This window comes from Tyto alba, unplaced genomic scaffold, assembly GCF_018691265.1.
Source record: "Tyto alba isolate M040663 unplaced genomic scaffold, T.alba_DEE_v4.0 Super-Scaffold_40, whole genome shotgun sequence".
NCBI lineage: Eukaryota > Metazoa > Chordata > Aves > Strigiformes > Tytonidae > Tyto > Tyto alba.
In genome coordinates, this window is record NW_024881316.1 from 42,888,873 (window position 1) to 42,913,821 (window position 24,949).

At 41.3% G+C, this 24,949-nt stretch overlaps 1 protein-coding gene across 2 annotated transcripts in view; it reads left to right on the forward strand.

Annotated features, from left to right (window-relative positions):
• Positions 1 to 1,133: 1,133 nt before the first annotated feature.
• FKBP1B (FKBP prolyl isomerase 1B) overlaps positions 1,134 to 24,949 on the forward strand; it is a 49,161-nt gene continuing 25,345 nt past the window's right edge. The window contains exons 1-2 of one of the 2 annotated variants that reach the window (XM_042803383.1): positions 1,134 to 1,202; positions 6,135 to 6,182. Coding sequence is in view for 1 of the 2 variants with exons in the window: in XM_033005029.2 (XP_032860920.2) it covers positions 3,410 to 3,446; positions 6,135 to 6,182 (85 nt within the window). In the remaining variant the exon portion in view is untranslated. Of the gene's footprint in view, positions 1,203 to 3,193; positions 3,447 to 6,134; positions 6,183 to 24,949 lie in introns of those variants that run through there. The other variant, XM_033005029.2, reaches the window with a different exon arrangement.

Sequence of the window (24,949 nt, forward strand, 5' to 3'; positions counted from 1 at the left end):
GGCAAGTGATGCACAGGAACATTTGCAGTGACATGACCTGCTGAGCTGTACAGGCTGGTGTTTATTTTGGTTGTTTTTTTTTTCCTGTGTGGCGCTGGTTTTGCATGTCCTGTACACTTTTGGATTAAAATTACTTGATGGTGCGTGTTGGTTCAGTGAGGGGAAAGGCCAGTATTCGTAAAACATTTTTAGTTTGCTTTCATTATTTGTTCATAGAGCAGTGGTTGTGTTTCAAAGTAATGTTGAGACCTTCTCCATGGATGCCGGTGAAAGAAATGTGTATTGTCTGGGGTTTTATGTGGCCTCCATGAATTTATACATGTGCAGAATTTGTGCTATCCATTTATGAGCAATTTAGTGCTTTGGCTTTCCAGGGGTGTTCTTTGTGTGCATATGGAATCCATTACATATGATTTGTAAATCCTTTGTAGATTTTAAAAACAGTGAAGAATGGTATTTCACAATACTGTAACTACGAACTAATCTAAAACACCCTAAATATTTGAAAATTGTTTGTCTTCCTAAAAGTGGAAGTGCATAAATAGTAAACAGTGCGGGCTGTAGGGTTTTTAACCAAAGAAAATGAGATACTCTGCTGCTAAACTTTGAGGTTTTGTGTTTCTGCAAAACCTCATAATGACTGTGATCAACTTGTCCCCTTTGTGACCACTGAGGAGTTTTAGACATTGAAGTCATATGGTTCCACTGGAACATTTGGGAAGGAGGGTTCAGAGAATCCCCTGCTTTTCCAGGCTGCTGGTTTTGTTGCCAGGATAGAAAGACATGCTGTGGGAAGGTCTTGTGGTAAACCACTGTTCAGGAAGGTGAGCTCTACCGAGCCCTGAAAGCTGAGACTAATGGACTTTATCCTTGATACAGATATGCTGGATTGCAAAGGGCGGGGGGGGGGGGAGAGGTGGATGTCATGCAAAAACTTTCAAAGAGCATTCTTTAAAGCACTAATCTCCTGGTCTGCTTTGATAATTTGGTTTTAGCAATTTCATTGGTCATGGACTTTCCCTCTTAGCCCCTTTGTCCTCTTTGCTTCTCCTCCAATTCTCTGCTAATCCTAAACCACTTTTCTCTATTTCAGAGGCTTTCCTGAAGATATGTGACATTCCTTGTTTCAGTCTTCCCTTCCAAGATCTTCATATGCTGTGTAGTTGTTAACAACAGGGTCTCTGAGGACCTCAGTGCCTCCGGTGAGTAGTATAAGGTAAAAAATAACATTATTTGTTGTTCAATATCTGTGGTGACAAAGATTTAAAAAAATATCCACCCAACAAGTTTGAGATACCCTCTACAGATCCTTTTTTCTATCCTGGAATTTGGTCTCACCTTTCCTTCCACGTGCTCAGGAATACAAGTGCAGGGCATCTATGTGAGCTAATGCTCATGCCTAAAAGAAGCTCCATGTCTGCATTTAGGGACCCAGCATAGGGCAAGATGCCATAGGATAGGATGCTTATAAATACTGCAGGTTTAGACCTAGGTCACTGCTGTGTACCTCCTAATCCCATTTTGTGGCTTGTGCATTTTTCTGTTGGTGGGGTTTGCTGTTTTATTACGGTTGTAAGTCTGCCTGAGGATGCTGGGATCTGTGTTTAAGGCCTGTTATTTGTGATGACACTTGGAGTAGTTATTCTGTGGTCCCTTCTGAAATGTATCAATTATGTGATTGAGTCCAATCTCTTCCTGTCACAACACGTGACTCAGGAACAGATATTCTTCCACCATCATGGAGAGATGTGTAGCCTTGATCAAAGGAAGCATGTACTTATAAAGGCTAAAGGGAACCAACAAAGTGTAAATTGCTTTTATCCATCAGAGTTATGCCTTATAATGTTCTGATTGTCTGAGAGGACATAGACATCCATCTGAAGCCTGGATGAAAGCAGCCCTTTCTTGTAAAGTCAAGGGCTCTACTGGGACACTGCATACCTAGAATTTCACTATACAACTCCCCTTGTATGCTCAGCATTGGTTGTGCCATCCTTGTTGCTCTATAGTGACTCTGAGGCACATCTGGAATTAGTAATGTTCATATCTCCTTAATACTTCCACGCCACTGGCATGTAATCCCCTACTTGGCATTTTCCTATTGCTCAAATGCATTTTTAGTATCTTCCACTGATCAGAAAACAAATGACATTCTGAGGTTGGCACTGAAAAAAATCCCTTTTCAAACTTTGCACTGGTACAGACCTGTTCTGATGAAGTATGTGCCTGTTTATTCTGTATCCTACATACAGATGCAGAATTAACTGGCATGGGAGGCAGGCTGAAGGAATCCCTGCCCAGTCCTCACTACCGCTTCTGAACTCATGTGAACTCATGCTTTTTCCTCGTTTACCCACTTTTGAGGGAGCTTCAGCCAGCCAGCCCCAGTAATTTCATAATATCCAACTCAGACTAAATCATGCATACAATAAAGCACACACATGAACAGACAGTCTGATCAGAACAGTGTGAAAAGCAGCGGGGAGATGGTTGGTATGGTTCAGAGCGTAGATGCAAGGGCCACATTATCACAGTTACAAAGCAACACAGCAATTCACCAGTTCAATCATCCTGACATCTGCCCCATGTAGATGAAGGTTTTTTTACCTCAATGGAATCCAGTTTGTAACCAATAAAAATCCTGAACAAGCGATGTCAGGGAAGCGCAGGTTGGAACTGGATGGATACAGACAGCTCTTTCAGTTGGAAAACTGATGATGTTGAGGTTCCATTTGTATTTTTTAACCCAGAACACACAGAACCATAGAAAGAACTATTCCTTTAGTCTGTGGAAACTGTGAGGTTCAGGTACACAGTAAGTTTATGAGGAAATAGTATTTTTCATCTATTTTGGGTACACGCATCAGAAGTAGTTGTTGCTTTTCCACAGGCTTTTGAATTTGTAATCTCACGTCACAGGAGCACCTGAGCATTACATACATGCACACAGAGATTTTATTTAAAACACGGATCAGGGCAGGAAGCTTTAAATCGTGTTTCGCAGTGAAACTCAAAGGTACCTCAAAGCGGCCTGCGGGGGGTTGGGGGGGGGGGGGGGGCACCACCGATGGGTACCGCTGCTCCCCAGAAGAACCGGGCACACATTCACCTCCCCACGCACACGTAAGAGCACGGAGGACGGGTGCTTCCCCCGGGCCCGAGTGGAACGGGGAACACGCCGGGAGGGGAAACACCAGCCCCGCCGCCACGCCGGGCCCCCGAGCCGCGGCGGCCCCCGGGCGGGGGCGGGCGGCCCCCTCCCCGCCCCTGCCCCGCATTGGCTGCGGGCGGCTGACGGGCAGCTGGGGAGGCCCCTGCCAGCCGGCCGCGGAGGGGCATGCCTGCACTGGGGGTCCGGCCGCGGCGGGGAGCGGGGTGCTGAGCCGAACGGAGCCGCGCCAGTGCCGCCATGGGGGTAGAGATCGAGACCATCTCCCCGGGAGACGGTACGGGACCGGGGCGGGGGGAGGAGGAGGAGGAGGAGGAGAAGCAGCAGCAGCAGCAGCAGCCCTGCGGCGTGGGGGGCGAGGGGCGCCCGGGTCCGAGCGGCGACCCGACCCGGCGGCTGTCGCACGAGGGGCTCCGAGGCCGGGAGGAGCCGCCGTCCCCGTCGCCGGGGCCCCGGTGCGGGGAAGGCGGCGGGGTAAAGGGGGGAAGGCACGGCCGCCCCCGCACTCCCCGCCCCCGTGGGCACGTACCGCCGATGCCAAAAGGGGGGCAGCGGGGTGAGGCGGCCGCACGGGGGGTCCCGGCGGCGGGGGAAGCCGGCGGCTCCCGGCGGCGGCGGCAGCAGCAGGGGCGGCGAGGGGGCTGGGGATTTTTCTCTGGCATCCGCTGACAGCTGCACAAACCCGGGCGCGTCCCGGGGCCGCGGCGCCCCGCCGGGAGCGCGCCCTGCCGCAAACTTTCCCCGGTTCCCCGGCCGGCCTCGCCGGGGCCACCGGCCATTTGTGTCAGCATCCCTCCCGGCGCGGCCGCCTGCCTCCTCCTGGTTAAACGTGAGATGCTGGCGAGGGCTGAGGTGCAGCCCGAGTGGCAATAACCTCTGCTTGGCGCAGGCTCTCCTCTCCAGAGCCAATTCATCTTGTTCTGCTCTTCCGTGGCGTTACAATATAATTTCATAAGGTTTTGGGTTTTGTTTTTGCCTTTTTTTTTTTAAGAGGATGTAATTTCTAACATACAACCATATGTGTAATAGGCCAGATTCATCCTTGGCTGATACACAACTGTAAACGATTTGTTCAAGTCGGTCTCAGCTTAACTTTCTTGGCCCGATATCTCTTCTTTCTTTGCGTATGCTTTTAAATTGGTTTCTTCTTCTGTGCTGTTTAGCACTGGAGATCAGATTCTTCTGTGGGTTGCATAGATGTAAAAGCAGAATATTTATGTGGGTAAAAGTAACATTGTTGGGTTGAGAGTAGAAAGATGGGTGGAACTTAACCTTGTAATGGTGCTTTCTAGCTATTAAATATATCAAGACTGTCTTTGTAAGCAATATGCTATTCCAAATAAGGTTATATGGATTAGTTCGCTTGGTTGCAAGTCTTAATCAAAATCAGCTGACTTTAAACACGGTCTTAAAACCACAGCTAGTCAGTGGTCTTGAGAATCTCTGCATTTAATTCAGCTTTGATGTGAATTTATGTAGTTTCACTGACTTTTCTGGTGTTAGACTCACACAGGAGAATATGTGTCTGATACTCCTTTTCTGAGATCTTTGTATAATAGTGCATCATTTGAATAATACCTGTTTTACCAGGGGTAGGATTCATCTCACATAACTTTTCTCAGGTTAGGTGGCTAGTCTTCTATGTTTCATCTGTAGTCTTCTCCAGAGAATAATTAATCTTGCCTCTCTCTGGATAGGCTGTGTTTCTCTCAAAGCACTGCTAATTCTCTACTGTCAATAGGAGAAGCCCCAGAGACCGGCATATGATAGTTGCCTATGTTTTAGATGGCTAAAGTTAAATGACATGAATCCTACTTTAGGGTTACAGTGGTGCCCTGACTGGATACCTGTTGTACTGTGCTTTGTATAACCCACAGCTAGAGATATTGCAACCAAATACAAGCAGATGAACAAGGCTGTTCAGGCAATGCTTGGAAGTACTGTCTTCTTAATTTCATAAATCTCAGTTCATCATATCAGCCTGCCCTCACGCCATTTACTGCTTGTGGCGGTTTTGTCATGTAAGCCCTATAGTTTACGTTTCACTTGATGTTTTATACCCTGTGATGCACCCCGTAATGCATAACTTATCATGTTAATTCAGACCAAAGAGGTCAAAAAGCCAACTAAGATATGAGCCTCAGTTTCTATCAACATCCCCAGTTTCTAGCTTTCTGGCAAGGATGTCCCTTAATAATTTGTCTCATATATACTTCTGAGTTCTTCTGAGCCTGAGCCCTCCCCTGGCCAACATTACTTGAGAAATCAAGGTTAGCTGTTTTAATATGCCACTGCACCTAAGTGAGCCTGGTAAATCTTCCCCTAGCTTTTATTGCCTTTGGCAGTACCTAGAACAGGTAAAATGGAAATGGTAATTTTGTCTTCCAGTGGCAAGCCTTCTTTTCCTTTCAGTATGAAAATTTTAAGAGGCTTTTACAAGAACTCAGTGTATCACTGCTTTCCTGTTGCCTGATGCTACAATATTAAACTGCCTTTGTATGTGAAAATTTTTAAAACCCTTCCTGGCTAATTAAAGGTGCCCTTGTTAGAGCTGTCTTGAATAAAAGGCATTAGAAATGTGAATACGAATGGAATTTTTTCACAGTGTCAAATGAAGACTTTATTTGAAAAATTATAACGAAAACATTCTGAGATTTTTTTAAGGTTATAATCCGTGAAGTTTTGACAGTCCTTTTGCACTTACAGAATGTAAATGCATATATAATGCCCGCATATGTAGGAAAAATTACATAAGGAAAATACTATGTGGTATAACAACTAAATGAGAGCTAATCTGGGACTTTCTACCCTAAACCATACCCATTCCTGTCTTGTGTATTAGTGATTTGATGAAGCATAGTCAATACAAATCTAAGTCTGACATTTTCCTCTTAATAGATAAACATGCCTAGCCACCCAGATTAATCAGAGAAAATAAAAGAATAACCTTTTATAACTTTAACAGGACGGACATTTCCGAAGAAGGGTCAGACGTGCGTGGTGCACTACACAGGTAAGGCACGTTCTGAATATTCTCTTGATGCCAAACGCCTTGTGGTCAGGAGTGATTTGCCATTACAAATGTGTTTATTGTATTTTTTCCTTTGTTCTGTCACTCATTATCCATTTGAGTATATTCTGATGGCTTTCCAGAATATTTCACTTCTAGCTGAGCAATTCAGGCTACAGTATCTAGATGTGCATCCTAGTAAATTTGCCAAGTGTAGTGTACAATGGTGGAAGGTTAATGGATGAATCTGTGGACCTGATTCTTTGAGTCATTATACTAGCTAATGAAATCAAGCATGAAACAGTGAAAAAGCTGGGTTCATATTTTTCCAGCCTCCAATCTCAGTACAAATAATTAATGATTGTATATATCTTAAAAGCGTGTGTCTGTGTATTGGCAGTAAAATTCATTCCAGATTGAAGAGATCAATACAAGGTCTATTTAACACCTGCTTCATGGACTTGTATGAATCTTAGTGGTGAGTTGGTTAATGGAGCTGTTTATGCTGCACCTTCACACAGAGGAAAAATGTCCTTTAAATCCGTTTGTAATGTTATGTTTTGTATATAGTTATGTAAATTGTCAAAGGAATGCAAAGACCTCTGCAGTCCAAATCCCCAGCTGAGAAGTTCACATCAAGAGCTGCCATTTTATGTGATCTTTTCCTTAAGAAGGGAAGACATAGGTGATGTAGGGATTGACAGCTGCTGATCTGGGCATAGATCTGCCAGGTACTGTTTTCCTCTAGCTTTCAATATTACAGTAAAGTTCTCACTGGTAACTGTTGCTTTCTTTCAGTTTTGTACTTGGTTCTGTAGCTTACAGCTGGAGCAAGGTGGGAACATTTTCTGGTAAATATAACTAGTGAAGTAAACCTATCTGTATTTTTAAGAAGGTTTTTGATATAGTTTCAGTGATATCACTCTTCATAAGGTTATACAGGAATTAGTGCACTGGCTTGGGATATAGGATGTCAGTGTTTAAGCTCCTATACATTTCTATATTCAGAGTATTTTGATCTGATGAGGATTTCTAGTTTGAATTAAAAGTTAAACACATGGGTCTCCCATATCAGTTTCAGATCTTACAGACGTTCCTCAGTAACTTAGATCTGAAAATAGATGTTTTGAAACTATTTTTGTGAAGATGTCAAAAGATATGTTTCTGTTCCGGTCCAAACTTCAAAAGTTTTTATGAAATAAAATTGTCACCTCCCACCCCCAGTTAGTTTGAGATAAATTTACATGTCAGAACTGAAATAGGCAAAAAAATCTGAGGCCAGTGGCACCCACAAAGCATAATTTTGCTGGATAGCTTCAGAGAGAGTGAATTATAAATGTGGAAAGATAACAAGATACTACATTCTTTTATTGATATTAGATGCCGTCTTAGATGAGGCTATCATAAGCTGTCTTTGACATAAAAGACTTTATGAAAACTCATTAAATCAATCTCCAGTGTAAACTGTGCTTCCTCCATATATCTTGCTATTGGTGCTATGCAACCTCTCTAACTCCCAAATTAGAACAGATATCAGAAAGAGCTCATTGCCTCAGTTCCAGCGCTGTTGCAATGTTTAAGCAGTCTCTGGTGGTAATATTTTTAAAGGGAGCCCATGGTTAGTGGTTAAGGTGTTTTCTTCCAGTGGTTTGTAAAGCATATGGGAAAAGTGACATATAAATGGAAAGTTTTAATTTAAAACTTTTATCTGAATAAAATATAACTTCTTTTTATACTCATGCAATTCTGGGTATGGCTGGGATTCATCATGAAATGATCTGTCTTGTTTTTGTGATCTTACTAGGCCTCACTGTATGTAATGCTTATCCTCACCACATTCCTGTGAGGCCTGCTTTAGGAGGTAGATAGTTAAGTTACAGAGATGTCCACAGAGATATCCCAAACACCTGTCTTGTCACCAGAAATGGGAGTTAGGAAAAATTAAGACATCTAGGTGCAAGGAAATGATCCAGAAATCCTTCTTTCCAGAGCTGCTTAATATTGGGAGCATGTAAAGCTCACAAGTTGTCTCCATGTTCAGCCTATGTGCCACTCTGGAGCTAGGCACAGATACCTGCAGGGAGGTGTGGTGGTCTGGGAAGTGAGGGAACCATGCACTGACTGGACTCCACCATGATCTAAAAATCATTTGGATCACCAGAAAAGCTTAACCTCACTGGAGTGCTCAGAGCACAGCTCTGAATCCAGCATCAAGCACAGCAGAGACAGCCAACTTCAGTCTAAAACATAGCCCGTGGGAGCCCACTTTATGTATAATAACCAAACAGTTGTTTCAGGTGTGGCAAACCTATGCTCAGTTGCCTTTTCCAACAGAGAGAGTCACAGCTCTATTTGCCACATCCTTAACTGCAACTGTTACGTTCTTGGGTAGGAGAAAACTGAAATTTCCTGCTCCGTCCAGTTTAGCTTGGGACATTCAGCAGTGAAGAATGCAAGAGCTGTGGGCAAGGAGCAGGCAGGAGGGCAAGTAATTGGTGCAGGTACTCATGCAGGAGTATTGGAGGAGTTGTGTTCCAGTCCTTGTCTTCAAGGATTAATTTTGTACTTTTTTAATCCAATGATTTTCCATATGATGGTGCATAGTCTTGACAGCTTGATAGGCCACATAACTTCTTGCAGTGGCTCTTCCACTGTCATACCAACGCACACTATCTGGTGATACAGCTCCTTAGCACAAACACAGTTGGTTTCATGATTCCCTGAAGGGCTAGGGTTTTTGTGCATGCATAGAAAAAACATTGCTTGTCCACTAATTATCCATGTCTCAAAAGTTTCTAGCAAGGAGGAGGAGGAGGGGACTAGAAGGGGCTTGTTTCTGCCAGAGTAAGTTAAGAATTTTTAAGGAGACTCAAATGAGGAGTGAGCTGTGGGCTCTATTTTGTCTCACTTCCCTGTCTTGCCTTCCCTCTCCAGGAGTCTCATAGATGTGCATTTAACATGTGATGGGGTGATGGCAAAGAGCATGGACAGGAGCGGACTGCTGGCACTACAGGAGGAAAAGGCCTGTAGCTTGCTTCTGAAGCATCTTTGGGAAAAAGGTTTTTAGGAGCAAGCTGTCTGCATGAGTTGTCCTGACAGTCCATGCAGAAAAAGTTCAGAGAGGACCAAAGGCTGGTACCTTAGGCATCTGGCAGAACTTCAGAGTCCTGTCTGCTCATCCTCCAGGATTTTATGAGTCATGCATCACCAAGGTAGGGATTCAGCAGGGTAGCTTCTAGTCTGACGACCCTACATGTTCTAGAGAAGTGGGAAGTGTGAACTGGAATCTCCTCAAGATGAAGGAGAACTGTGATCAAGTTTTACACTTCTGCTGTCAGCGCTCCAGCTATTAGGCTGTTATATGTGGCAGCTTTGCCTCTTCCTCTCCTTGTTCAAGTAGATGCATAATCTCAGGAGCAGACTTTGTAGTCTGATTCCCAAATGCATTGTGATGCCTTAGCGGACAGACATAAATTCCAGTGGCAGCAGGAGTTAAGGTGCAATCTCACTAGAGAACAGTTTAGAAGGAATCTCTTAATTTAAGCTTTTTTTTTTTTTTTTTTTTTTTCTTAAGGAGTAGTTCTTGGCTGCTTTACAATAAGAGCAGGATTTTTGGATTACCCTTCAGAAGTACCTAATTGCCCTTTCTGACTACATAAGACGCCTTAGTGCCTAACTTTGGTACTGTAAATCACCTGCTAATTTTTCAGCTTTGCACACAGCCTGAGTTAAGTACACAAATAGATGCTGCAGATCATTGCAGAAGATTAGATAGGAGAACTGTGATAGAACATGAAACTGAATCCCGATCTTAATATATGATAGAAGTATGTGGTCAGATCCCAGTATATTTCATCTTTGTTAAGAAGTACAACAAATACAATAATTTCTTATCAGCCAGCATCTATATTGTGTCTCAAAAGTTACCTGACACAATATTGAAGTAATGGGATTAATAGATAAGGTAGTGCATTGGCACCAAAATGCATTTCCAGCAGCATTGGTTTATGTCATGTTTTTGTCAGAGATTTCATTGAGCAAGCTTCTGAAAGCCTTTGGCAATCTGCTTACTCCTTCTGTTTTCCATCTGCAAAATGATAGTTGTACTTTGTCTGCCTTGTGTAGATAGATTGCAAGCAATTTGAGATATGAACTGCCTCCTTCTTCAGGCCTAGCATAATGGCGTCCTAATCTTGATTGCGTCTTCAGGTTACATTGTAGTATTGATAGTAATACAAGTAAACAAATTACAGTGTCATTAGTCCTGGAGTGTATCAACGTAATTGAGGCATTTTCTGCAGTTTTGTTTCCCATGATTTAAATTTGTTGACTCTGACAACGGGAATTAGCAGTGTAGAATTTTCAAAGATTTACGAACGTGACTTTGAGTTAGAAACGCCCCTGAACAAAACCTTTGCTGGGGTTGTGAATGTTCTGTCTAGAGACTGTGGGGTAAAACCTGCACCCTGAGAAGCTGAATCCCATTCCTGGCCCTCCTGCTGGATGATGGCATACCCTCAAAAAAACTTTGTGTATACTGGTCCCAAATCTGCTCTTAATAGTGAGAGGGGATTTTTTTCCCAGATTATTTGGAGCTGCTGTTCTCTTGTGTTGTCCCATGTAGCTTGTGGCAGTGCTGAATTCTTAACCTCTTCATCTTTCTCCTTGGCTACCTGTAAATCTGTGCTGATAAGAGAATTACCCTTTTTAAGGAACTGATAATGTTCAGTATTTGTAGTGTGCTGGAACAGACTTGTTTGAGTGAGACTATAAAGGCACATTAAATCATTAATTATTTATTAAACTGGACTTCTATCAAAGATATTCCATAGACTTTTTAGGCTAGTGCAATGGTGACAAAATTGCACCAAATAGAATAGAGTAGAATAGAATAGAAATTTTCAGTTGAAAGGGATCTACAATGATCATCTTGTCCGACTGCCTGACCAATTCAGGTCTGACCAAAAGTTAAAGTATGTTATTAAGGGCATTTCCCAAATGCCTCTTAAACACTGACAGGCTTGCGCCATCAACCACCTCTCTAGGCAGCCTGTGGCAGTGTTTGACCACCCTCTCAGTGAAGAAATGCTTCCTAACGTCCAGTCTGAACCTCCCTGGATGCAGCTTTGAACCATTCCCATGTGTCCTGTCACTGGATACCAGGGAGAAAAGATCAGCACCGCCTTCTCCACTTCAATATTTCAATACTGAGAAGTTGATTTTTTTTTTTTTTTTTTTTAATGCTTGAAGTGAAATTCCCTAGTGAAATAAATGAATACTACTCTATTTATTTCAGCTGAGCTGTACAAATTCATTCTGTTTCAGGAAGCAGACCTTTATTTAAAGCAGAACAAGTGATTAATTGTCCTTTTCCTAGTGATCTGAGGACAAACTTATATCATCTTCTTTCCCCATATATTACCAGAATTACTGTATATTATTTCTTTAGCTTTGGCAGTGGTGTAGTGTTGAGAGTTATGGTTGTGTCTGTGAAGTTAAAAGCCTTTTTTTCACCTTTTTTTTTTATAACAAAAGCATGCTGCATAGATGCAGATTAACAGTAATTTATAGAATATGCTTGATTTACCATGATTTAAAAAAGCATTTTCCATTTAACACAATACAAATATAATGCAATTCCCTTGAAATAACTCTTGCCAAAAAGAGAGCAGATCTGCCTATTTTTCTTGGATCAAAATCAACCCAGTCTTAAGTGTATGTGGTAATAGCCAAAGATTTGTCTATACTGACATACTTTCAAAAAGACTAATGTAAATTCAGAATAACTTTGCTGAATGTCATATATTTGTCTATGAGCCTCAGTATCTGCATGACTGGATATACATTAGCTTTGTGCGAAAGCACTTTGTGCCAGATGAGTACAGGGGTATGTTATTTCTCTGGTCCTGCTTTCAGAAACATCTGTACTACAGTGGGAGTTGTGCATGTGTATCTTAGAGGAAAACTGAACTAAGTAAAGAATTTCATCAAAATTCTTTGTCTCCAGGAAGCTGTCTAGTTGGGTTTGGAAGAAGATCGTGAACACTGCAATTAGAGTTATCATTAATAAGAATTGTATTGTAACAGACATTATAACTGAGCCTTGAATTATAGCCAGCTAAATCTTGCTTACCTAGAGGGAACTTAATAGTTTTATTGAGCATGCTCCCAAGATACATTATGCCAGGAGAGTGTGATGGCTGTCCATCTTTTGGGGCCTGCCAATTTTCTGTATTTTTTTTACTTAAGTAATGTCTTCAAATTGCCCTGGTTTGAAAGGATGGAAGCCTTTTACTTCTACAGAGATCTTGGTGGCAGCTGAGCACTTGCAAGTATCCATTTTCTTTGGTAAATCATAACTGCAAAAAGTAGCTTTAGTCCTTGGTGAAGAACATTGTCTTTTGCTGTTCCTCAGAAATTATTTGCATGTCTTAAAACTCTGCTGATAAAAAGAGTAAATTTCTCATCTTTGCTTATTTAATATATCTTGGTTACCTCTGGAAGTATTTTAGCAGCAACTTCAGCCTGATAGCGATCAGAGTCCAGAAGCAAAAGTTCGAGGAGAAGAGATTTCTCCTACGCATTTTGCTACTAGCTTAGTGACTGATTTCAGGTATATTACTTGCTCTTTCATTTTTTAAATTTGACAGAAAAGGGGGCTGTGCCTCTCAAAATTGTCACGAAATTAAAGTTTGCAAGTACCTTGAGACTTGCTATAAGAAGAGGCTATTGATGTGAAAAAAATTATTTGATGAAGAGAAAAGGTTCAGAGATTTGTAAGAAAAGTGTATCAGCTTCAGATGCTGAATTAATGAGTTTAAATAGAACATAGCAGATTGTTGCCTGATGGAAAAGGATCTGTGTAATAAACTGTAGTCTCAAGTTTCCCACTTGCTCCTCCTTTGCACTGAATGCTGTGTTGCTGTGTCCTGTGCCCATCATTTTCACTGAAATTACTTGTGGTATTAGATGGTATTTAAGTGAAACAGAAAAGGAGCTTGAAATTATCCAACAGCATTCTTATTGGCAACCTCATCTGAGAAGTGATGATTTGACTAAGAACTGGAAGTCTCTCCCCTTAAAGGTGGACCCCATGGCATTGAGGTGTTATTTGGATAGTTGCTAATATGTTTTGTGCAAAGAAAGGGAAGAAATCAGGATTGCCTGTAAACACTGTCTTACGTTCATTTAGGAAAAATACAAGATTAATTTGTTTCTTGCAGAGTAAAGATGATTATAAAGAGATTTCTCCAAGATAACATACACTGGCACTTTTTCCCTTGACAGAGACTTCCCTCTCAGCATGAAACATGCTGAATGATTTGGTGACTGCTGCTTTGATTTTGGAGCACCTGCTAACCTCTACAGGATTTCCTTTCACAGAGGGATTGTAGCATCATGGGCCCTTCCTATTGTGCATATAAATTAAACTGCTAGCAAATAATTAAACTTCACAAAAGCCTTGAAGAAGTGGATTTCAAGGTATTAAAAAAAAGTTCACAAAGCAGATTATATAAAGTACCAGAGAACTAATAGATTCTGCTCATGAAGCTTTAAAAGCTCAGAACTGATCCAAACCAGTGCCATCTTCCAGAAAATTAGATTGATGTTTTCAAACAAAATATTTTTGCTGGGTCCTCTTTGCACTTATTTTCAATGATCCCCGTGTGTTGCTCTGCCTACTTACAGCTCATACATATATTTAAGGAATAGGACCAGAAAGATTTGCATCAGTTCTTGATCATAGACATAGTTTTCTAATAATTTATGCCTTCCCCCCCCAGTCAAATAATTGCTGAAACAACTGTGCAGTGAATAGTATTTGTTAGTGTAAAATGTACAAATGGTTACTACATCAGCTAAACAAGAAACTCTATCAGCTGGCACCAGTGATAGGCTTGTCTCCCTTTATTGACAAAATAGAACTGACATCACTGTATTTATCTAATTAAGAGGTCTAAATTGAGAGCTTAGTTACCTTAGGCTACCTAAATAGTTACCTTTTGGATACTCCTCTCTCTCTCTGGATTAGATAAAGAACTTAATATGGTTCCTAAGTCAGATAGCTAGGCGGGTTTTGTGGAAGGGGAAATATTTTCTTAATTAGACAACATGCGGTGTCGTCTCTCTGCAGTGGACACATGGCAGCCACATTTCATGTCTGTTACTCGAGCAGTTGCTGTGTGGCCACAGATCTCTGCAGGCTTGTGATCTTCAGAGCCCAGTGGGTTGGTCCTAGTGCTGCAGTGATGTGCGTGGGAGATCCCTGGGGAGGACCATTGCCAAGAAGCTCACACAGTGCCCATCTTTCAGCGCTGGTAAGCAACTGAACGGGCAGCCTCAGAGGAGACACCTACTGCTGTGGGAAGCAGCGATTCGGCATTGGCATGAGTTCTGCTGAGTCTTGCTGAACCAGCGCCAGGGGGCTGCTAGGGGGCTTTCTATTGAAAGCAACATCTCTCAATTGAGATGTATTATGTAGCTTTAGTTACTCAAGGGCATTGTAAATCTTACTTAATTTTTTTTCACAAGACTGCTGGCTGCAGAAATTTGTACTCCCTTGCACATCACTCAGTGCAAGGGATCTTAAATGTTGTAGACATGGTGTCATCAGGTCAAGCCAGTGGATCTTTGTAGCTGAGGCAACAGCAGATCCATGCAGTCTGGCAGTGTAGTCCTTTATCTCCCATTCCAACATCCTGAGTCTTCTAAAACGCAGTGTTACAGCAGTGGTTGTGAGGCGCATTTGATTTGCAGGTCTCCCTCTGTCTCTGCGTATGTTATCCCAAGTCTGGTTTCCCCTTCCAGATCATTTCCATTTAATCGCTCATAGTTACTGGTTCTTGGTTGTCTCTTGCTGCTCTATATCACTCTGCTTTGCGTATTTAATGATGCGACTACCTTGATTTAGCAAAATTGTCTTCTTTTATTCAGCTCTCAGTGAGAAATTGAAGACTTGTGTTTTGGTAAGGGTGGTTTCCTCCTGGACAGAGGAAAAGACCTAACAATTAGTTCATTTTCCAATCTGTGATTGCTACAAACAATATACTCCCTGATGCATTGCTTCTTTCTAGTTTTAAATGACCAAAGGAATAATGCTATTTTGCTACTTCTAACTCCATTGATGTTGCTGCTGTTGCAACATTAAAAGTAGCAGGTTTCTGTAGAAATTCTTTACCTTGTGTTAGAAAAAAACCCAGACAAACCCCAAAAACAAACCACAAGTTGTTGTTTGGAAATTACACTATAATCCTATATAGAGATTGTAGTTATAGGAGCTTATATTTTTATTCTTCTCTGTGGATAAATTTCTGTTTATGCTATAAGCAGGGATTTCCAGGAAGAGAGGAGGGCCTCATGCTTTGGTAGGTGAAATTGAGCCATATGTAGGGCGCATAAAAGAAAATAGAAGATGAGTCACACAGTGGACAAGTTCCCAAGACATCGCCATCAAGTGTTGCCATTTCCAGACTGGAATGTACAATTTTCAGCCTGAAGAACTGAAGTAAATTTTTGTTGTGAAAGCTGTAATTTTGGTGGAAAAGCCTTTCCCATGGATTTTATTTTGAAGGTTGAGGATCTGAGATTGGAATTCATAGGCTAGTTGCCAACTCTATATCATAGAATCACAGAATAGTTTGGGTTGGAAGGGACCTTTAAAGATCATCTAGACCCAACCCCTTGCCATGGGCAGGGACACCTTCCACTAGACCAGTTTTCTCAAAGCCCCGTCCAACCTGGCCTTGAACCCTTTCAGTGATGTGTTCCAATGCAGAAACACTTCCACAACTTCTCTGGGCAACCTGTTCTAGTGTCTCACTACCCTCATTGTAAAGAATTTCTTCCTTATATTTAATACAAACCTACCCTCTTTCAGTTTAAAACTGTTGCCCCTTGTCTTGTCACTACAGGCTTTGGTAAAAAGTCTCTCTGTCTTTCTTATAAGCCCTCTTTACGTTTTGAAACTCCACAGTAAGGTCTCCCTGAGACTTCTCCAGGCTGAACAACTCCAACTGTCTAATCAATTCCTCATAGGAGAGGTGTTCCAGCCTTCTGACCATTTTCGTGGCCCTCCTCTCAACCTGCCCTAGCAGGTCCATGTCTTTCTTGTATTGGGGACCCCAGAACTGGATGCAGTACTCCATCCAGGTGGGGAATCTTATAAGAGCAAAATAGAGAGGGAGAATCACCTCCTGCAACCTGCTGGTCACTCTTCTTTTGATGCAGCCCAGAGTACAACTGGCTTTCTGGGCTGCAAGCACACATTGTTGGCGAATGTCCAATTTTTCATCCACCAGCGTCCTCAAATCCTTCTCCATAGGGCTGCTCTCAAGCCATTCATTCACCAATCTATTGATATTGGGGATTGCCCTGACCCAGGTGCAGGACCTTGCACTTGGCCATCTTGATTCAGCCAACTCCTTATCCGTCAAATAGTCCATCCATCAAATCCATGCCTCTCCAGTTTAGTGACAAGGATGTTGTGTGAGACTGTGTCAAAGGCCTTACAGAAGTCAAGACAGATGACATCAATTGCTCTTCCTTTACCTACCAATGCTCACAGTCATGCTATTGTAGAAGGCCATCAGGTTAGTCATGTTGGTCTGGGCTAATGTGTTGTTGTACATTAACCAAAATTTGTAGCAGTATTTAAAGTTGTGAATCTGAATTTTGCAGTTCAGGTTTAACTTCAGTTGTAGTCTGAATTAATCTTACGTGATTTCTGCCCATTTTCATTGTAAGGCAAAATTTTTTTTTCTTATTTGGAAGTTATTGTGTCTGACCCTGCTCTAACCCTTTCTTGTCTTTCTTGCTTGAAAGTTATAGTACAAGATGGTCAACATACTACACATGTGCAGCCACAATAGAAGCATTCAACCATAGTTTGCAGTATCTCTGTACCTGACCACTGTTCTCGCACACTTAAATTACAGAGTAAAGCAGAATTACATGTAATCTTCTCGTTTTGAAACTGTTCTCCTTTTTCCTGTAAGAAGTTGGAAAGGTAATCACAAATACTAACTTTAACCATGGAGAAGAAGTCTTCTTCAATTACATCTGTCATTTGTGGAGAGGAATGATCTTTTCTGCAGTGTCATGCTGAAACACCTGACCTTGGCTTGGGCTTGAGATCACTCCCTGGCAGTGTCTCTCTCCACTGATGACAGCGGGAGATGCTCCTCTGTCACGCTGCCTCTGTGACTATTCCCCACACCCTCGGTGTCCCACAGTGGCCAGCTGGCAACAACTCTGGAAAAGCTATGGCTGTCTGTCCCACCCTGCCAGGGGAACTTCTGGAGTGCACAGACAGCCCCATTAATAGCTTCCAGTTTATGTTCTCCTTTGGATTTTCTTCTGCTGTCATTTGTACCTTGTCTTCAGTCAAATAAATAGCAGGGACAGGTTCACAGCCCTTCCTTAAGTCACTCAGCAGTGCTTCTGCACAGCACAGCTGAAAGCTATCATCTAACGTGGGTTGAGCCCTTTTTGTCATGTCCTACCTTTTCCTGGCTGGAACGCAAAAGTCATGACCTTTTATATCTGAATGCTGGGGACTTCCAGAACCTGTAATTATAAAAGAGGTGTTGAAAAGGCCTTGGAACGGGATGGAAATACCTCATTAAAAATGATCCTTACCTGTACCATTAAGACGTGTTCTATGTGAAACCATTTGTACAGCTCATCTCCCTTTCAACGGTTATTCAGATTCCTGGCTGGGATTGTAGGAGTTTTAAATGTTTATGAGTCAGATGCAAATTCATGGTTGATACAACCATGAAGAACTGCTATCATTAATCTCCTGTGGACAACTTAAAAAGTTGAATCTGATCAAAGCACTACATTCTTCATTCATAAATCCCTTTGGAAAGGGAAAAGCATTGTTTACTCCCCTTTAAACAACAGGGAAATTCAGAAGGGGAATTATTTGTCCAGGGAACACAGCAAGCCTCTGATAAAGCTGGGGGTAGAAATTAGCATGCTTTCAAAGTCCTTATCCATTATACTTACCTATCTATTTATCTATTACATTATCAGCCTATATATTTCATATATATATATATATATATCTATTGCAGCTCTGTCAACTCTGTGGAAGAGTTGTTTCTTTTTTTCTGGACCACAGACGTGTTTAACTTTTGAGAACAAACTATTCAAATTAAGATGAATGGTGGAAAATCACAAAGTACTTTAGTTTTTATTAGGTTTTCTGTCTTTCTCTAACCAATTCTGATTTGATTGGTTATGTAAGCATTGTAAACCGATTAAGGGCTCAGTCCTTCCCTGCTGTAAAGAATAATAGGGGATTTGATTGTAACGATTCACTTTATTTCAATACAGTAACTAAAGCTTGCGATACATTGATTCACTAAAACTGCAGAGCCATTTCTGAAGTGATTTCCTAAGACTTGCTATCATAGCACATTCAAAGCTCCTCTTCAGATGCAAAAGTTTCTAAAGCATTTGGGAAAATGATACCAAACAAAGTATGCTGGACCTGAGAGAGCTTGTAGCTATAAACACAGGCATCAGAGGTGATGGAGAGCTGAGAAATTATTTGCCTTGCAGAAAAAAGAGCAATGAAATCTTGGGCTGGGATTTTCCCCTGCATAAGTGTGGGAATAAATGTTGACTGACTGCAAAATTCTTTCATACTGTAATGGAGTTATACAACCTGTGATCTTTCTATTATTCAGTCTGTCACCATAGGACCGGTCCATTTGTAGGTGACAAAGCATTTAAATGATGACAGCTGTATTAGGCGGTAAGGGACATGGTTAGCCATTGTGTTTATAGAGGGCAGCGAGATAAGAATAGCTCCCAGTCTTCAGTACTTGCCACATTTACTTTAGATTTTGGACACCTCTATACGTTTTGTGGACAACTAGCTGTGTTGAAAAAGCAGGGGGTACTAGGGCAATAGTTATCTTAGCTCTTCTTTTTCCCTTGAGAAACTGATGTACAATACAGGCAAGAGGGTGTCAGCTGATAAAAGCCAGACAAATGTGAAGTGTTCCCTGGATTTCATGTCAAGGAGCCTGCCATCCAAGAGAAACCGGACATTGTCCGGCATCACCGTGAATGAATGAATGAACATTCCCACTGTGCCCTTCCACTGCACCCTCCTGTTACTCTGTTACTACATGTAAGACCACCCTTCTTCTAGTTTTTCTTCAATACTTCAACAAGTTGTAATAGACTCTTAGAAAAAATTCTGGTCTGTTTGTTTAGTCATGTGCAAGTTTTATTACAGTTTTCGGTGTTACTCATCGTGTAGCTTCTAAGCATGTTCTAGCATTACATTAAATGATGAGACTTGTTTTCTGATTGCATCCTCAGAGGATGAAGCAGTGAAGAGTTTTAACACATCCAAAAGAACGTTTGAGTGCAGCCCACATTTGAAAATGTTTCTTGTTCTGCAGCATAACTTGCTCATCATAGGCACCAAAGGTGAACAGGTAGGGCTGCAACAGGGGACACAGGAACGTCCCCAGCTATTTCCTCCTGACTTTGCACTGCTCTGTCCTGCGCATAGAAATGTTGCAGTGGCTGCACCGTGAACAGCAACACTTGTAATCCAGCACTGGTGCAGGAACAGAGTTTTGCAGTGGTGTGGGGAGCCAAGGCACAAAGCACAAGAGTGGTTGTAGAGAACAGAGATGACAACTTGACTGTGGGAGCAAGGAGGAATATTTATTTCTGTTTCCTTCTCACATTTCTGACCTGTCAAACTTCCTAGTAGTGTACAGTTTGGGGACCCTCCCATAGGATGCTCTCAATCTTTCTATTGCAATAATGTACTGGGACAAATTCCTCTTTTTAGCGTGCTTCACTTAATAAATGCTGCTGTGGTGGGGACTATCTAGTGGTGCTGTTATTTGTTGATGTAAGTGACTACAGAATAAATTTGTTTGACTTCCCCCCCCCCCCAAAAAAAAAAAAAAAAAAGAAGACAAAAAATTTCCTACTCGAATCTCTGGACTAAAGCACATTTTTGGTGCACAGATGTTTAGTGGGTGGGTGGAAAATTATTTCAGGGCTGAGATTAATGTTCACAATGAGATCATTTTACCTTGAATAGTCAGACAAGGTGTCTATACACAGGGAAAGAATTACTGTTACTAATATATTTATTAGTAGAATGTACATGACTTTGTTTAGAGGAAGTATTGCTGCCCTTCTACTAAGTGATTGCAAATTTCAAGCCTTTATAATTAGCTTCTTATCAGAAGATAAATCAATGTCACTAGCCAAGGTAACTTCTGAACATGGTTCACATAAACCTGTCACTGAGCAGGATTCATCGGAACTGCATTTGTTCCTGATCAAGGAACAGTAACAACTTGGATGTGATAAGCCCTCCCAGGGTAAAGTATTTAAATTCCCCCATCCTAACCTGAAATAGTAGCAATGCTTCACATGGTGATCTGCCTACCTTTTTCCCCTGCAAAAAGATTTATGGCTCTTGGATTTAAAAGTCAAGAAACTCTGTTTTGCTGAACCTTTCTTATACTGCTCCTCATGAAGCAGTGATTGTTAATTTTTAAATGCTTCTTTTGTCTGAGCGAAGTAAGGATGGACTCCATGACTGCCCCTGTGTATGAGGAAGATAATTAGGGCTTTTTTATAGTGAGAAGCCACAACTCATGCATGGACAACTCATGCATGGTCTTCTACCTGCTGTTTGCCAAAGGGCTGAGGAGACAACGTAATAAAAAATGAAATCTGCATACCAAATACTTTTAAACTGTGGTGTGTATCCTATACAACAGAATATTGTATTAACTTCAGTATGGGATCAGCATTTATATATTTAAGGTGGGTTAGTGTGGATTTTTACACTTTGTTTTCCTGCTCTTGGATTTAGTTGTGTAAGGCATCTCTAAAATGTATGTGCACATACTCTTGAAGTATAACGTTTTTAGATCATACAGTTAAAAACTTCAGGTCAGAGTGAGTGGGTTTTTTTTTAGTATTCAAAACATTTTAAAATAAATTCTGATTGTTGTTTTTAATTGGTATCAGAGTTTGGAAATTTATTATGTTATATCATACCTTGATCAGCAAGTCTTTCTCAGCTGTGTTTTTGGTCAGTTATAGTGGCAAAATTCTGATTTAGGATAGGACAGAATAGGGTAGAATAGAGATAGAATAGACTATTTCAGTTGGAAGGAACCTACAACAATCCTCTAGACCAATTTCCTGACCACTTCAGGGCTGACCAAAACTTAAAGCATGTTCTTAAGGGTATTGTCCAAATGCCTCTTAAACACTGACAGGCAATTTTGGGCAATTTTACACATAGCAAATGTTTTCAAGCTGGCTCTCCAGGAGTAAATATAAGGATGACTGGACAATATTTTCAGAGGATCATAAGATTTTCCATCATGATCTGCAAGGAATTTATGATACTTTGAATAAGAAACTAAAACAGATACAAAATAGACATGCCAATGGGTATAAAATTGCCTTTTTGAGTAGAAGAATTTCCAATAAGCCTTAAAATGGACTAGTGTTAGACCCACTGTAAGTGACATTTTTATCAGTGGAGAAATATATCAAGGTGATAAAAATTAACAAATACATCCTAAAGGGTCTCATCCCATAGGTCATTGATACAGAGTAATAGGGGTCACTATGTAAAATGGCCACAAGTCAATAATACATTTCAGTTCCTATAAAATCCTTTACAGAGTTGTAGGTGGATGAACAAAGAATGAAGCCTGTGCTTACAGATAAGAGGATTTTGTCATGCGAAGCAGTGACTTTGAAAAACACTTGGGGAGCGGTGGTTGATCATCAACTGAACACAGGCTCCAAAGCCCTTCTTTAGACAAAAAGCTGACTGCAATCCATGAATATACAAACAGGAGCACTGAGGAGAAGGGAGGAGGTCCAGAGGCATCACACTGCTATGGCTGTTTAAAAACAGCGTGCTCACTTTTGTAGTCTACAATGCTGGAAGGAGACATGAGGGTGGCAGAAGTGCAGAGAAACCTTCCTGAACATAAAACGCTTAATTTATTCAGCAGAGGTTAAGGGATGGCTTGTACTTACATGGGGAACAAAAAATTGACAGGACAACTGCATTGTTCCATTGGTTCACCAAGATACATTAAGATATCATAGCTGGAAAGTGAAATTTTACAAGTTCACCTTAAAATAAGGAGTACATTTGAACTAGAAATACTGATTTATAACTGAACACCAATCAATAATTGCAGTCATTTCATTGCCCCGAGAAATCTTTAAATCAGCTCTAATTCAAACAGGAATTATTTAGTGCAAATCCTACAGCCTGCATTAAAGCTGGAGATTGCAAGGATCAGTTCTGGCATATAAGTGCATTAGTTTATAGTTTTGCCATGTATTTTGGAAGCTTTGGTTGCATTCTTGTTCAATGGTCTTTGACTCACGTAGGTTAGTCCTTCCTAGATTCATAGCTTTTAGGGCTGGGTTGGCAATTAGTCCGACTCCCCACATACCAATGTTTGAACTTGAACTCATTTGCTTCCCTAGGTTTAATCATGTCAATTATTTTTCTTCTTTTGCATTTCATTGTTTGTGTGTCCATATCTTTGAGATGTTTTCCTATATAGATATGGATGAAAACTAAATATGAAGTCAATCAAAATATTATCTGCTTTTTCAACTTTTTGGTTTTATGATGGTCAAATAAATGTTCTGCCACGGGTGAAAATCACTAACATCAGAGGACAGTTGGCGTTTTGGAGGAAATGCTTGATATTGTGAAAAATGAGCTGGTATAGGGCTCTGGAACCATTTATATCCACTTGCATTCTGATTTCCAGTTTGCATTCGGCACCTGTAGAATTTGTCACTTCTCTGAAAACTAATTGGAGTATATTAAAAGGTGATTAACAAAATGACTAATCAATTGTAGAACATAATATCACGTTTCACTCAAAGTCATTTTCCCTATTTAGCCAGAGGCCTTAATGATGTTTTTACATCGCTTTGGTTGATACAATTTTTATTAGATAGTGCTTATTGTGTATGAAAAACAAAATAGTTGCATCAAAACAAATGGGTATTTGACTTCAAGGTATGTCTTTGATGCGGGGATTACTGGGCAGAAACCTTTGATCTGTGCTGTGAATCTGACCAGATAGCTGTAATAGGTCTTTCTATAAAAATAGGTGAGTACTAGAAATCCCTAGCAGAAGACAGCAGTATCAACAAGAAGGGAGGCTTTCATCATGTCATGATCTGCAATGCACAGAAATAATTGCAGCTCAGAAAGATTGACAAGCCAGCATGCTGTTCAGGGTAACAAAAGCTGTTTGCATAAATCCCCTACAGTCACGGCATCTCATTTAACTGACATACCACTAGTTTGTTTTTCTCAAAAAACTTTATTTGACTGAGTGTTCTGGAAAACCTTTCATTATCAATTTAGTATGGGCGAAGCAGGTTTCTGAAGCAGATGTTTACAGGTGCTAAGGCTGGCCACTTGAAGCCCTGTGCCACCTTCAGCTCTGCCCTGCTTTGCAGCAGGACTGCCTGCCTCTCGCTCTGCTGCGTGCTCCCACTCACAGGGCACACGGTTGTGCGGTTCTGTATGTTGCACGCACTTCAGAACTGTATCGCGTTACAAGAAAACCCTACGCTGGCAAACAGCGTTCACAGTTTGTGCTTTAAGCATACCTCAAGGACATCTGTGTATGGTAAAAATAAAAACAGCCACACCGGAAGGCACATGCAAAAATTCTCTAGAGAGTGACTTTAAAACGATCCCCTCTAAAAATATGATGTGTACCTAGCACAGAAATTCACCTTGATTTTGAAGTCCTGCTGACACTGGAAGTGGTCTGGGGACAAATCCTGGGGCAACCAGAGGATCTGTGGTATGACTACACGGGAAGGTGTGGGCAGAGGCAGACGGAGCTGCAGCCTGGCTGAGGGCGGTGCAGGCACACGGGCAGCCTGGAGTTGCCCACACAACCTTGGGCAGCACCAGTGGCCAGTGGTGTGGTCTGTGCATGATGATACTGAGCACCTCGGTGTCGTCCCCAGCATAGGCCTGTGTCATAGGTATTACATGAGACAGTAGATGCAGGGGTAGCCTCGCAGCCTGTGTTTTGGTAAAATACAGCCTTATCCTATAGGTGGTTTGGGTGTAAGACTTTTCACTTCATTTTGTAGTAGTTTTGCTCTGTTAAGTAGAAAATGATACCTACTTTGTGTATCTTCTAGTGGGAATCGCTTAATGATCAAACCAAATACATAACACAACCTTTGTGAAAGACATTATAATTCACTTCTCTGTGAATGTCACACAGCAGTAACTCTAAAATGCAAATCCATCTGTAGGCCTGATTTTGCCATGCACCAGTCATGATGTGTATTTTATTCTTGAAGTATATATTCATCATTATTTTCAATACAACTATTCTTTACGTGTGTTACAGTAACCCTTAGAGGTCCCACCAGAGTTTCATCATGCTATGCACAACTGACATAATGAGGTTAATCTTATTGAGTGTATTTGATTCCCTGTACCCCAATGTTCATGATTCATCATTTCTTTTGTCAGTGAATAGTGAGATAATGAGATAGCAGGTTGACAAGGGCAGAGATAAATTTAGGTTTAAAACGATGGATGTGCCTTGTGAGCAAGTTCAGCCAAGTAGGACCTCAGTCTGTTTCATGGGAATTGCCAGGTCAAAGCTGACTCAGAATTAGTATTTATGAATACTCTATCAAAATGTAAGCATGAATAATGATAAATGATTTATTAATACACATAT